This window comes from Halichoerus grypus, chromosome 6 (genome assembly GCF_964656455.1).
Source record: "Halichoerus grypus chromosome 6, mHalGry1.hap1.1, whole genome shotgun sequence".
Classification (NCBI taxonomy): Eukaryota; Metazoa; Chordata; class Mammalia; order Carnivora; family Phocidae; genus Halichoerus; species Halichoerus grypus.
The window spans coordinates 134,448,846-134,462,804 of NC_135717.1; the positions used below are offsets into that span (position 1 = coordinate 134,448,846).

Below are 13,959 nucleotides of genomic sequence, written 5' to 3' on the forward strand. Positions count from 1 at the left end.
CCCAAGTAACCACTGCCCTAACTTTTGTAGTACTTACTTTCTTGCATTTCGTTATTGGTACTAGCATTTTTTAAACACTGCTGTCCTGTCTTTTTTTGTTTGTATTTCAATTCTTCTTTCATGTTCTCTATTTAGTATTACTGGATACTTCTTTCAGTTCTTTTTTTTCCTCAGTCTTGCGCCTTTTGTCTTTTATGGTATGTGATATTTATTTTTCCTTAGGTAGTTTGTTTATTCTCCTGTTTCATTTTAACATGGTATTTCTTGATTTCAAGAAATTGAACCATACAGGAATCATGGTCCAAAAACCAAAACCCAAAACTACCCCAAACCACCCAAACACGGTATTTCTTGATTTCGAGAAATTGGACCATACAGGAATCATGGTTCAAAAACCCAAACCCAAAACTACCCCAAACCACCCAAATCCTGATTTTGACAACTGTATATCCTGTTGTGTACAGTTTTCATGCTTTATTTTCCCTGCCAAATAAACTGGAAGATGAAGTGAAAGCACCATTTGTATCTTCATTAGAGATGTATCACAGATGTGTTTTTGCCATATAGTTTGTTCTGTTGTAGAATATCGTAAATTTGTGAGTTATTAGGCTTGGAGAATCTGACATAGACTTTTTACAGTATCTCAGATATGTGTGCTAGAGAAATGATTAGGCTGTTATATTTTTACATTCAGTCAGTGCCTTTGTCCTTAGGGTAGCAATCATGGGATGTCTTTACTGCCTGTACATTGTGTTCCTATTTGGGGTGCTTGGTGTGGATAATTCAAGGAGTCTCAAACGTGCTGTCATCTCTAGTAGTGCAGACTTTTGTCTCAGTCTTTTTCTTCTCCTAGCTCTACATTCCCAGCTTCCTGTGCTTGCTTCAGCAGCAAATATACCATTTGCGAACTTCCTGACATCAGTTTTATTTGCCCTTTACCTCATTGGAGTATGATTTTTTCTTGTTTTTCTTTCTGACTTACATTTTTTTTCTATTATGCGTATGAACTCTTCATCTTGTCTCAAATCTCAGGTAGTAGAAAGAGAGGCATTGCTGGTGTCCTTTCTTTGCTTCCTGTAGCACAGAGGACCTACTTATGTTCACAGCATTGGTAATTGCTGAGTTCTTCAGATTGGAATATGAGCTATAGTATACTGGAATAATTTTGCTAGTGTCTTTATATACTGCACCTTATGTTGATTGGCTTGTCATTTTGTACCCTTTGGACAAATAAAACATGTCAGAGCAGATTTCTGGATCTCAACCCCAGACTAGTGGAAGAACCTTGATCAAATCACTTAACTTCCCTTGCATTTTTTCTCAGTTACAAAGTGGGAATGATAACACATATCTAATTGTGTTATGAGGATCAAATGTGATAACATACAAATGCTGTGTAAAGTAATGCATAATAGAGTATTACATGCTGATAATAGCATTTTAACTTTTCTTTTTATTTTGCATTAGAGATTATGAACAAAACCAGAGTAAAGAAATTGGAAACCTGTTTTACTAAATGTATTGCCTCAGATGAAATTCCTGATACCATAATTATTCCCTGTAGCGAAATAATTTTTCATATCAAACAAGCTTGGAGATAGCTTTTCAAATTCTAATTATTACTATTGATGAAGATAGGAAGCAAAATGTCCTATGGCAGAAAGATACTCCTCAGGAATCAATTCACTTATAGAGTCTAATGAAGAAGAAATACCATTTTTATATTGTGTAAGATCAGAATTTTAGTTGGACTTCTGTTTTTGTGTTTTGAGCTATTGAAGGTAGTTGATACCTGTAGAGTTGTATTTTATTAGGCACATGTACTCAGAAGCTTGAGTGATGGACATATGCTGTAAATAAAAAAATAAGTAAAATCATTCCCGCAAAAATAGAGTGAAGGACTATATTAAAATGAATGATTCAAACCAAGATGATATAAAAGAGAGTACTAGCTTTTTGTGTATAATATTTAGAATTACAGAGGGGTGAAAACCAAAGATTTTTGTTTAACGGCCAGATTATTAAGTAGTTAGCTGCTGCATTGATTTATAAATGAAAGACATTTAAAAATTGTTTTTAGTCCTAAGCAGCATTATTTTGTACATCTAAGCAATTTCAGAAACTGCTTTCCTCTAGGGAAGCCATGTGAAATTTTTCTGGTAGTTTCTTGAGGCAATAACGGTTGAAATTTAATGGATGAAGGTATTGGGAAATCTGAAATCCACTCCTTTCTTTGGTATGCATGTGGTCTTGAGTAAAGTCTCTGAACCGCTTTGTGTCTCAGTTTATTCTTCTGTAAGATGGAGATGGAAATAAAGTCTATTTCTGAGACATTCAATTTGGCTCTGAGGATTAAATAAGATCGGAGTGCTTTGAAAACAATAAATAGTTAAAACTTATCATTTAGTTGTTTACTATTTGAAGTAAATTATGTACTGATGTAACTAGTTTGTTTGGTCCCTGTAAGTCTCATAAGACTTCATAAGGTTTAGGAGCTCAGGAAGGTAAGTTTATTAATTTCATTCTATTTCTGGCAGGATTAATAATTTGTATTGATTAACATCACACCCTTCAAATTAGAAAGCTGAACATGACTGCTTTCTAAAGATAGTACAAGTCTGGGTTTGGAGTTGTGGATTTTTGGACGTGTAATTTGTTCCTCAGAAAGTGCTAAAGAGTTAAGGACAGAACCCAGAATGAGTGCAGCTTGGATTTTTTTGTAAGGTGCCTGGTACTTTAATGCTTTTTAAATATTTTCTCAGTGAAATTACTTAGGAAACTCAACTTTTTCTTAAATGAAAACGAGAATAGGCAACACTTGACCAATATATGCATGGGAAAGAAAGAGTAAGGAACTCTTCTTAGGTGCTTCAGTTAGGTAAAGTATTTTATTTGGTTCTTTAGGATTCACTTACTTTATTAAGGTTCCAGAGTCTGTTTAGTGTTAATAGTATCACAGAATTTTAGATTGCATTGTTAATGATACCAAACTTTTCTGGTCAAAATGAGTGTCCTTTTTTCTACTATGAGAACTATGAAGCTCTTTTTGGGGGGGGGGGCAGAGGGAGAGAATTTCAAGCAGACTCCCTACTGAGCAGGGAGCCTGATGTGGGGCTTGATCCCTTGATCCATGAGATCATGATCTGAGCTGAAACCAAGAATCAGAGGCCTAACCAACAGAGCCACCCAGGCGACGGGAGAACTATGAAGCTCTTGATTATTGTTTTAGCTGAGACTTAGGTGAAAGTATGCTAACATGTAGTTTCCAGACATGTCTCTCTGATCTATTTCTCACTAAAGCTTGAGATTTTAACGGATTTCTTTCCCTTAACTTCATATTGTGGCCCCACATATAATTATCTAGTTTAACCTCTTGTTTTGAAAATTGATAAATTGAAGTCTGGAAAGGTTATAGTTTATACTTCTGCAATTTCCTTTTTTACTTATTAAAATTATTTTTTATTACTAAGCAATGTGTAACTGTATTTTAGCTTTGAAATATTCAAGTATGTTAGAGGCATTAACATAGACTGTTACAGTTTTCTTTCAGCCTTTCCATATCCCATTCTCTTTCACAAGTAATCTCTGTTAACAGCTTAAAGTGTGTCCTTCCAGAACTTGTTCTGGGTATTTTACAGCAATTTAGAGAAGCTTTTAAAAATACATAAATGTCATCATACTATATATAATTGGCAGTTTTTTCCATGTTTGTTTGTTCATTTAATCTATCATATCCTTTCTTAATTCCTGAATAGTATTCCCCATAGAATGACTATCCCAGGAGATATTTGATCATTTCCCCTGTGTGGGTATCTAGATTCATAACTTCCCTTTCCTTTTTTTCTCCCTCCCTCACCCTACCTGATGTTATAAATAATAGTGCTATGAATAGTTTTAAGCATATCTTTATGCACATGTGTGAATAAATCTGTGTACTTTAAAAGTTCTTATCTTTATGCAAACAATATAGAATTGTCTTCTACTGCTCCCCAACTCATGCTGTCCCCAGTCTTTGCCTTCTGCTTAATGCTGGTCTGGTGCTTAACGACTATTTCAGTGAAGGCCATCTTGGGTTTTTGAGATCAGAATTTCTCTGGTGATCTTGATTACTAGAAGGACTCTTTTCCTGACATATAACTTCATATCACAAGTGACGAACGTAACACAGGAATAACAGTAAAAGTAATGTACTTTATAACATAGTAGCTAAGAGCACAGTTCTCTGGGTTCAGACTGCCTGGATTTTAATCTCCACACTGCTCCTTAACCATCCCTTACTATTTGCATCAATGATCTTAGGCAAGTTATTTAATATCTTTTTCAGTTTTTTCATTAACACAAATGGGCTTTCCATTCTAATGATGTAGTAGGATACAGTTATAGAGCCTGTGGTCTAGGGTTAGGGGGATTAAGCTATAACATGTGGAGTTCCTGGTGCATAAGTATTCCATAAATGTTAGTTAAAAACAGGAAGATGCATACCCATTTACATTCATAATTAGGGTGTGATGGTGATGGGTTGTGAAGGTGCTTGTCTTGCATGCTGGTCCCCATGGTATTCTGAATAGTGAGATGGTAAATATAAAATGTCCATACTACTCAAAGCAGTCTACAGATTTAATGCAATTCCTATCAAAATACCAACAGCATTTTTCATAGAACTAAAATAAATAATCCTAAAATTTGTATGGTATCGCAAAAGACCCCGAATAGCCAAAGCAGTCTTGAAAGAGAACAAAATTGGAGATATCACAGTCTCAGATTTCAAGATGTACTGCAAAGCTGTTGTAATCAAAACAGTATGGTACTAGCACAAAAATAGACACACAGATGGGTGGAACAGAACAGAAAGCCCAGAAATAAACCCATGTCAATTAAGCTTCACCAGAGGAGGCAAGAATATGCATTGGGAAAAAGGCAGTGTCTTCAACAGGTGGTGTTGGGAAAACTTAACAGTTACATGTAAAAGAATGAAACTGGACACATTTTCTTATAATCTACACAAAAATAAAACCAAAATGGTTTAAAGATCTAAATATGAGACCTGAAACCATATAAATCCTAGAAGAAAGCATAGTAGTAATTTCTTAGACATCATTTGTAAAAACATTTTTCTAGATATGTTTCCTCAGGCAAGGAAAACAAAAGCAAAAATAAACTGTTGGGACTACCTCAAGATAAAAAGCTTCTGCACAGCAAAGGAAACAATCAGTAAAACTTAAAGGCAGCCTATGGAATGGGAGAAGATATTTGCAAATGACATATCTGATAAAGGCTTAGTATCCAAAATACATGAAGAACTTATGCAGCTCAACACCAAAGAAACCAAATAATCCAATTAAATGGGCAGAAGACACAAATAGACATTTCTCCAAAGAAGACATACAGATGGCCAGGAGACACATGAAAAGGTGCTCATCATCATGTATCAGGGAAATGCAAATCAAAATCACGATGAGATACTATCTCACGCCTGTCAGAATGGCTAAAATCAACAACACAAGAAACACCAAGTGTTGGCGAGGATATGGAGAAAAAGGATCCCCTGTGCACTGTAGGTGGGAGTGCAAACTGGTGCAGCCACTGTAGAAAACAGTATGGAGATTCCTCAAAACATTAATAGAATTACCATAAGATTCAGTAATTCCACTACTGGGTATTTACCCAAAGAATATGAAAACACTAATTCAAAGGGATACATGCATCCCTATGTTTATAGCAGCATTATTTACAATAGCCAAAATATGGAAGCATCCCAAGTATCCATTGATAGATGAATGGGTAAAGAAGTTGTGGGGGCACCAGGGTGGCCCAGCAGTTAAGTGTCTGCCTTCGGCTCAGGTCATGATCCTAGGGTCCTGGGATCGAGCCATGCGTTGGGCTCCCTGCTCAGCGGAGAGCCTGCTTCTCCCTCTCCCTCTGCTGCTCCCCCTGCTTGTGCTCTCTCTCTATCTCTCTCTGTCAAATAAATAAAAAAATCTAAAAAAAAAAAAAGATGTGATATACACCCTCCCACACAATGCAATATTACTCAGCTATAAAAAGATGAAGTTTTGGCATTTGCAACAACATGGATGGATCTAGAGGGTGTAATGCTAAGTGAAATAAGCCAGTTAGAGAAAGACACCATATGATTTCACTTATATGTGGAATTTAAGAAACAAAACAAATGAACAAAGAAAAAGAGACAAAAAACAAGGCTCTTAAATATAGAGAACAAACTGGTGGGTACCAGAGAGCCGGTGGTGGGGGATGGGTGAAACAGGGGAAGACGGTTAAGAGAGGGTATGTGTTGTAATGAGCACTGGGTATTATATAAGACTGATGAATCACAGACCTGTACCCCTGAAACAAATAATACATCATATGTTAATTAATTGAATTTAAATTAAAAAAGAAAAAAAGTACACTTATGATGAGCACGGAGTAGTGTATAGAATTGTTGAATCACTATGTTGTACACCTAAAACTAATATAACTATGTTAATTATACTGGAGTTAAAAAAAAAAAAAGAGGTCTACATAAATAGAAACTTACACTCTATTCCAAACTTCTGTATGTGAAAAGTACTTAGGTCTCAAAGTGATTATTTTATTTCTCTTATTTTCATAATGAAAAAAAAATGTAATTGTTTGGGAAATGGGTCCCAGGAATGGAATCTTAAATTTATAATATTCTGCTAATAGAAGATAAGACTTAACTTTACATGGTTCAGTTTACTCAGGAATTAGCTTCAGTCTCCCTTATATTCCCACAGGATATTGTTCAGGACCATGTCTTAATCATATCTATATAACTATAGTCTTTTGCATGCTTTTACATGTAGAAGCACTCAGTAAATATTTGTGTGCATGAACTACTTTAATCGTTCCTAGAAGTCCTCATCATTACTCCTTAAAATTCCCATGTTATTCCCTGAATTTCTATGCCACTGTGCTACAAAAACACACTGAAATGATCTTACAGTAAAACATGTACTGTTCTAGGAATAGTTAGAAAGCATTGATTCCTTATTGTATTTCATCTGCTCTTATTCTTGAATGTTTTCATGGCCTTTTTCAGTTTGAATCCAATATTTTGCTTAACGTTTGTTAAAAATGTATTTTAAGTGGAATTCACTTGAGACACATTAGCAATTACTGTGACATCTTTGTTTATGGAGAAGATCAAGATTGTGATTATCACTAAACCAGCAAACTTCCATACAGCAGACTACCTTCCAGTTTATCTTAATTTGAAGTGCTCTTAAGCCTGAGTGGTATTTTTAAAATAATACGTTTATATATGAAATAGTCAGAAATGTGGTTCAGGCATTATATGAAAATACATAATTTTTTTTAACAAATGTTGAAATCTTACTGAATAATAATGGTGTGATTCTTTTTTTGTTGTTCCAGATTATATATGAACAGGAAGGGGTCTATATTCACTCATCTTGTGGAAAGACCAATGACCAAGACAGCTTGATTTCAGGAATATTACGTGTGTTAGAAAAGGTATGTTTTTAGTAAGTGATTTTATTTAATAATTGTTTATGGCAGTGGTTTATCTTCGGGGCATTATCGTAAGTTTGAATTTCATGTGTAAGGTGAAATTACGTAATTGAACAGTGGTTATAAATTTAACATGAAAATGATATTGAAAAATATGTAATCTCTACACTCAGTATGGGCCTCGAACTTACAAGCCTGATATCAAGAGTCCCATACTCCACTAACTGAGCCAGCCAGGCACCCCAGGAAAATAATACTTTAGATAAGCCCGTAAAATGGCATGGAATATTAAAAACTTATGTAAAAGTTTCAGTATTACAAATTTTTGTCATGAAAAATAAGCAGAATTTAAAAATGTACGTAACATTTATTGTCAAATAGTGGTTTACTTGTGATATTGCATATTTAAAATACTAATATTTAAGGGTTTAAAATTTTCATTTTGCGTTCAGGGAATTAAAAATAGGTAACTAAGAATGTAAGATATTGCTGACTAGTAAATATAGTCCATAATTTCTTTCTCTAGGATGCTGAAGTAATAGTGGACTGGAGACCATTGGATGATGCTTTAGATTCTTCTAGTATTCTCTATGCTGGAAAGGTACTTAAGAAAGAAAGGGTGTGGCTAAAGGAATGCCATTTTTATTTTTTTGTTTTTGTTGTTCATTCATCATTCATTTATTCATTTATTCATTCCAGTGTAAGGAATGCCATTTTTAAAACAACTTCTTTGAGCTATAATTCATATGCCATAAAATTTACTCCTTTAAATAAAGTGTATAAATTCAGTGGTGTTAGTATATTGAGTTGTGTAACCATCACCAATATCTAATTTTAGAACATTTTCATTACTCCTAAAAGAGAAACTTTGCCTTTTAGTAGTACACCCCTCATTCCCACTTAACTTCAGCCTCTTGCAACCACTTTTTATCTGAGAATTTGCCTATTGTGGACATTTCATCTAAATGGAATCATACAATATGTGATCTTTCATGACTGGCTTCTTTCTCTTAGCCTGTTGTTTTTAGGGTTTATCCATGTTATAACACCTCTCAATTCATTTGTTCTTTTTCTTTTTCTTTCTCCTTTTTCTTTTCTTTCTTTCTCTTTCTTTCTCTTTCTCTCTCTCTCTTGCTTTCTTGCCTTTCTTCTTGCCTGCCTGCTGAACAACATTGCATTTATGGAAATACAGTAGTCTCCCCTTATGCATGGGGGATACATTCTAAGACCCCCAATGGATGCCTGAAACCACAGATACTATTGAACCCTATACATATTATGTTTTTTCCTATACATACCTATGATAAAGTTTAATTTATAAATTAGGCAGGTGAATGACGTAGGCATTGTGAAGTAGTGTTAGGCTACTAACTGTATGTACGTACTGTCAGAAGGTGGATCATCTGTTTCTGGATGGACCATTGTTGACTGCAGGTAACAGACTTCGGGTAACACACTGTGAAAGAGAGAAACCGTGGATATGGGGTCAGGGGTGGGGGAACTACTGTACCACATTTTGTTTATTCATTAGTTGATGGATATTTGTGTTGTTTTCATTTTTTAGGTTAATATAAATAATGCTGACATGAACATTCATACACAAGTTTCTGTGTGGATATATATTTTTCTCTTAAAAACCTAAGAGTGGGATTGTTGGGTTATATGATAACTATGTATTTGCCATTTGTATCGTGTGTTGACTCACTGTGGAAGGTAGAGATTTCTGTTTTATCTCTAATTCACCCTGAAACTCAGGCTCAGTTCTCTGCATTTCTTCTCAAAATATCTGTCTATCTATCTTTCTATCATCTATTTATTTTTAAAAGATTTTATGTATTTATTTGTCAGAGAGCACAAGCAGGGGGAGCTGCAGACAGAGGGAGAAGCAGGCTCCCCGCTGAGCAAGGAGCCTGATGCGGGACTCAGTCCCAGGACCCTGAGATCATGACCCGACCAAAGGCAGATGCTTAACCGACTGAGCCACCCAGGCGCCCCTGTAGATGAACTTTTAATTAATTCTTGTTTTCAGTGTGTTATCCCTGTACTCAGTGTGCTTGGTTTCTCCTAATCCAGAAATAATCTGTTTTATTTTCTCTAATGAATAACCCTCCAGCCTTCTGGACTTTTGTTAGTACTCTTCTTCTTAGCTTGACCTCTATCCTAATTTCCAGAAGTACTTGATCAACCAGTTCCAAGCTTTTGTGCTGGTGGGGCTCTATAGATGCTGCTTAGCTCTCCTCGTTGATTTCATTCCTTCAGTTTTCCTCTCTATTTTTCAGTCTGTTTCTATTTCTTAATTTTTCTTGTGCCTTTATAATATCTTTCTGTTCCTACAAATTTTCCTTTTTCCCTTTTTAAAAAGAATTACAGTAGCAATATATGAATACATTATTATAAAAATACTCAAATAATAGAAACAATAGAAATTGAAGTCTTGCTTGACTAGAATCTTGTCATCTGTCCCTGTTTAGTGTGTATCTTTCCAGACTTTAATCTGTTCATATTTTATTATCGATCTATCTAGACCTAGTTTTTTTCTCTGTTTCTAATTGCATATGCTGCCTGTAGTTATACTGCGAACATTGTTTTGCAGCTTCTTTGTTTAATTTACTATTATTTAAGAGTAAATAAATATTAAAATATATCAGTTTTTAAACTGTGGCTTAGTATTTCCTTGGCTACCCCCTAGTTTGTTTATTCATTCCTTCACTGATGGGTATTAAGATATTTTCAGTTTTTCATTTTTACAGTGTTGCAATGAAAATTCTTACATATGCTTCTTTGTGTACATGTGTAAGTATTTCTCTAGAGTGGATGATATAAAGAGAGTTATTGTAATGACACACATGTATAGCTTGAATTTTTTTTTTTTAAGATTTTATTTATTTATTTGACAGAGAGAGAGGGAGAGAGATAGCACAAGCAGGGGGAGTGGCAGGCAGAGGGAGAAGCAGGCTTCCCGCTGAGCAGGGAGCCCGACGCAGGCTTGATCCCAGGACCCCGGGATCATGACCTGAGCTGAAGGCAGATGCTTAACCGACTGAGCCACCCAGGCGCCCCCATAGTTTGAATTTTAATAAATAATGGCTATATTGACCTTTTGGAGTCAGTAGTAATTAGCACTGTCATCAGCAGTGTGAGATACTGGGTCTTTACACTGTCTTTCGTATTTTATTTTTTACTTGAATGGGTCAAAAAATTGAAATTCATCTTAACTTGCTTTTCTTCTTCTTCTTTTTTTTTTTTTTTGAAGATTTTATTTATTTGAGAGAGAGAATGAGCGGGGAAAGGGGCAGAGGGAAAAGGAGAAGCAGAGAGCCTGTCGCGGGGCTCGGGATCCCAGGGCTCTGGGATCACCACCTGAGCCGAAGGCAGATGCTTAACCAACTGAGCCACACAGGCATGCCTCCTTTTTTTTTTTTTTTTTTGAAGATTTTATTTGAGAGAAAGAGAGCATGCATGTGCAGGGGGGTTGGCAGAGGAGGAAGGAGAGGGAGAAGGAGAGAGAGAATCTTGAGCAGACTCCACGCTGAGTGTGAGCCCAATGTGGGGCTCCATCTAAGGATCCTGAGATCCTGATCTGAGCCGAAACCGAGAGTCAGACACAACCAACTAAGCCACCCAGGTGCCCCTTAACTTACTTTTCTTTGATTGTTTCTGAAGTTGGACATCTTCCTATGTGTTTGTTGCTTCATATTTCTTCTTTGACTTGCTTGTGCATACCATTTGCTTGTTTTTCTGTTTTGATATTTGCCAGTTTCTAAATAATTTGGTAGGTGTTGTTTTTGTATTCTGGATGTTTTTCTTTTGTCTGCCATATATTTTGAAAACGCTTTCACTCAGTCTTGCTTATCTTTAACTTAGGTGTGCTACTTTTTATAGTATAGGAATTAAATATTTTGATTTAAATTATTAATATTGAATTTTAGACATTTGGTTTTATTCTCTTTTAAAATATTAAGTTCTTTAGAATTATACATGTAGATATGTTATTTGTAGCTCTTAGCTAATTTTGACTGAGAAATATGCAACCAGTGGTGGCTTAAATAAAATAGCCACCATTGGTTATTTTCCTCAAATAACTACAAATCTACAGGTTTGGAGTGATTCTCCTGTTTTTTCTCTTACAGTCATAACATGGCTGCCATATTTTTAGGCGTCATAGCTACATTCAAAGCAGGAGAAAGGGGAAAAGGGATGAGGCTTTTTTATTAGGAAAGCAAAAGCATTTCCAAGAGCCCTGCAGTTGACCTCTGCTTTTATTTCATTGACAACCCTAACTGCAAGGGAATCTGGGCAGGCTTTTCTTTTTTTCTTTCTTTTGTGGAGGGGGGTATGGGGGGGTGGGTGGAGAAGTGGGGGCGGGGATGGGGTGGGTGGCAGGTAAAGATAGGCAAGAAAGAAAAGGATAGGAAATAGTGGTTGGTTTTCCCACCAGTGATGTCTGTCACAATCTCCAAACTTAATTTATGTAGAAGTTGAGAATATATTGTTAATTGAAATTAAATTCTAATTTTAGTCCCTAAATATTTCATATGTTATACTTTTTTTAGGACTCCAGTTCAGTTGTAGAGTGGACGCAGGCCCCAAAGGAAAGAGGTCATCGGGGATCGGAACATCTGAACAATTATGAAGCAGAGTGGGACATGGTCAATACAGTTCCGTCTAAAAAGAAGCCACATACCAATGGAGGTATGAATTAAATCTTTTGAAATCTTAAACTGATTTGCTACAATATAATAAAAATAAAAGTGCAAAGAAATTCTTTAGTGTTTCTCTGTCGCAAGGATGATTTGGTGCTTTAATACATAGAACTCCTATTTTAGTTATATTCCCTCTTCATCTCTCTTTTTGTTTTGTTGGTTGTGACTTTATAAAAAAACAAGGTTTTAAAAATACGTGTTCTGTTTTGTAGTTATTCATGGCAGAAAATAGAAACACTTTAAAAAATTGCTTTAGATGTCTCTCATGCACATTTTTCTAGCATTAAAAAAAAACAAAAAACAACATGTTGTTTCGTCCTAAAGCACCAGGGGGAGATGGAGTATACCACTAAACCATACTGTTCTAATTTCAGTGCTTACTGAGATCTTCACAGCTCATTACAATATATGTTCAGTGACTGTTCTTTATATACTACATGTATATATTTAAATCTGTGTTTCTGTGTGATGATTATCTACATGTAGATAACAAAAAAGAGCCAAGCTAACAGCCTGATAGAACACATATACTACACCAAATATGATTTGTGATTCTTTTAAAAATAGTAAATACTTGTACAGAGTTAAAATGTTTTTTCCTTATTGATTAATTTGTGTTTTATAACTAAAAAGACATTGAATGTCTTACTCATTTTAGTCTGAGTTTATGATTTATCCACATTTCCCGGATTCAGAAAAGCTGGCCACAATTGGCTGGAATATGTAATGCTACATTTATATAGCGTTGTTACCCAGTGAATCTGATTTTCATATTTGGCCTGCGGAATCATTCTCATATACAGTAGTTACATTTTGTACTGTATCATTTCTTGGAAACAGTGGCAGTTAAGAAGTTAATAGTAATTCATAAGCTTTTGGTGAATTAAAATCAGCTCATGCTGGTGTGTTGTTTTTTGTTTGTTTGTTTTTCCTTTTTGGCATTCTTTTTCTATTGAAAGGGAAGGTTCTTACCAGAATAATACAAAGTATTAAGGTAAGACCACTGGGTTTTAATATATTTGGCATGTGAAGTGGTTTTTAACTGCTCTAGATTAGATCTTCAGGATTAAGTTATGTGAATTGTGCTTTTTTTTGTTTGTTGTTGCTTAGTATCATTGAATCCTTGAAAATGAAAATGACAGGCTATAGGAAAGAACAAAGGAATGAGTTTTCAGAATTTCATAAAAGAAAGAAGCATTAAGTGTATGAGAACATAATCTGACAATAAACGTCTTTTTAGATTAGTGGTTTTCAACTTTGGCTGCACATTGAAATAACCTGGTTAGGTTAGGCTTTTTAAAAAATACTAATGCCTGTGTTTCATCTCAATGAATTAAATCAGACTCTGGGGATGGAAACTGGGCATTTGTATTTTTTAAATGCTGTCCTGTTGATTTTAATGTACAGAACTGAGAACCTGTGTGTAGCTGTATAGTTTAGCAAAAAACCACAGATGTAAATACTGCTTATATGACTTGGCCATGAACTGTGACTTATAAAGAGCCTTTATTTAGCAATTATTGAAAGTTAAGGAGACATTTTCTTTTTTTCTCTGTATTTAAAAAATTTTATGAATGTGTATAGCAGTAGAAAACAATACTGAACATAGTATGGCCCAGTATGCATACACGTGCACATATTTGACGGAACAGGAGTTATGAAGTGTAGTGCATTCTTTTTTTTTTTTTTTTAAAGATTTTATTTATTTATTTGAGAGAGAGAATGAGAGACAGAGGGCATGAGAGGGAAGAGGGTCAGAGGG

General features: G+C 35.1%; 1 protein-coding gene across 3 annotated transcripts in view; it reads left to right on the plus strand.

The window, feature by feature from the left end:
* The window catches only part of TBC1D15 (TBC1 domain family member 15), an 85,964-nt gene that overhangs the window by 19,361 nt on the left and 52,644 nt on the right, over positions 1 to 13,959 (plus strand). For all 3 annotated transcript variants that reach the window (XR_013449278.1, XM_036075666.2, XM_078076294.1), the window contains 3 exons: positions 7,399 to 7,497; positions 8,021 to 8,095; positions 12,048 to 12,186. Coding sequence is in view for 2 of the 3 variants with exons in the window: in XM_036075666.2 (XP_035931559.1) it covers positions 7,399 to 7,497; positions 8,021 to 8,095; positions 12,048 to 12,186 (313 nt within the window). In the remaining variant the exon portion in view is untranslated. The remainder of the gene's footprint in view (positions 1 to 7,398; positions 7,498 to 8,020; positions 8,096 to 12,047; positions 12,187 to 13,959) is intronic.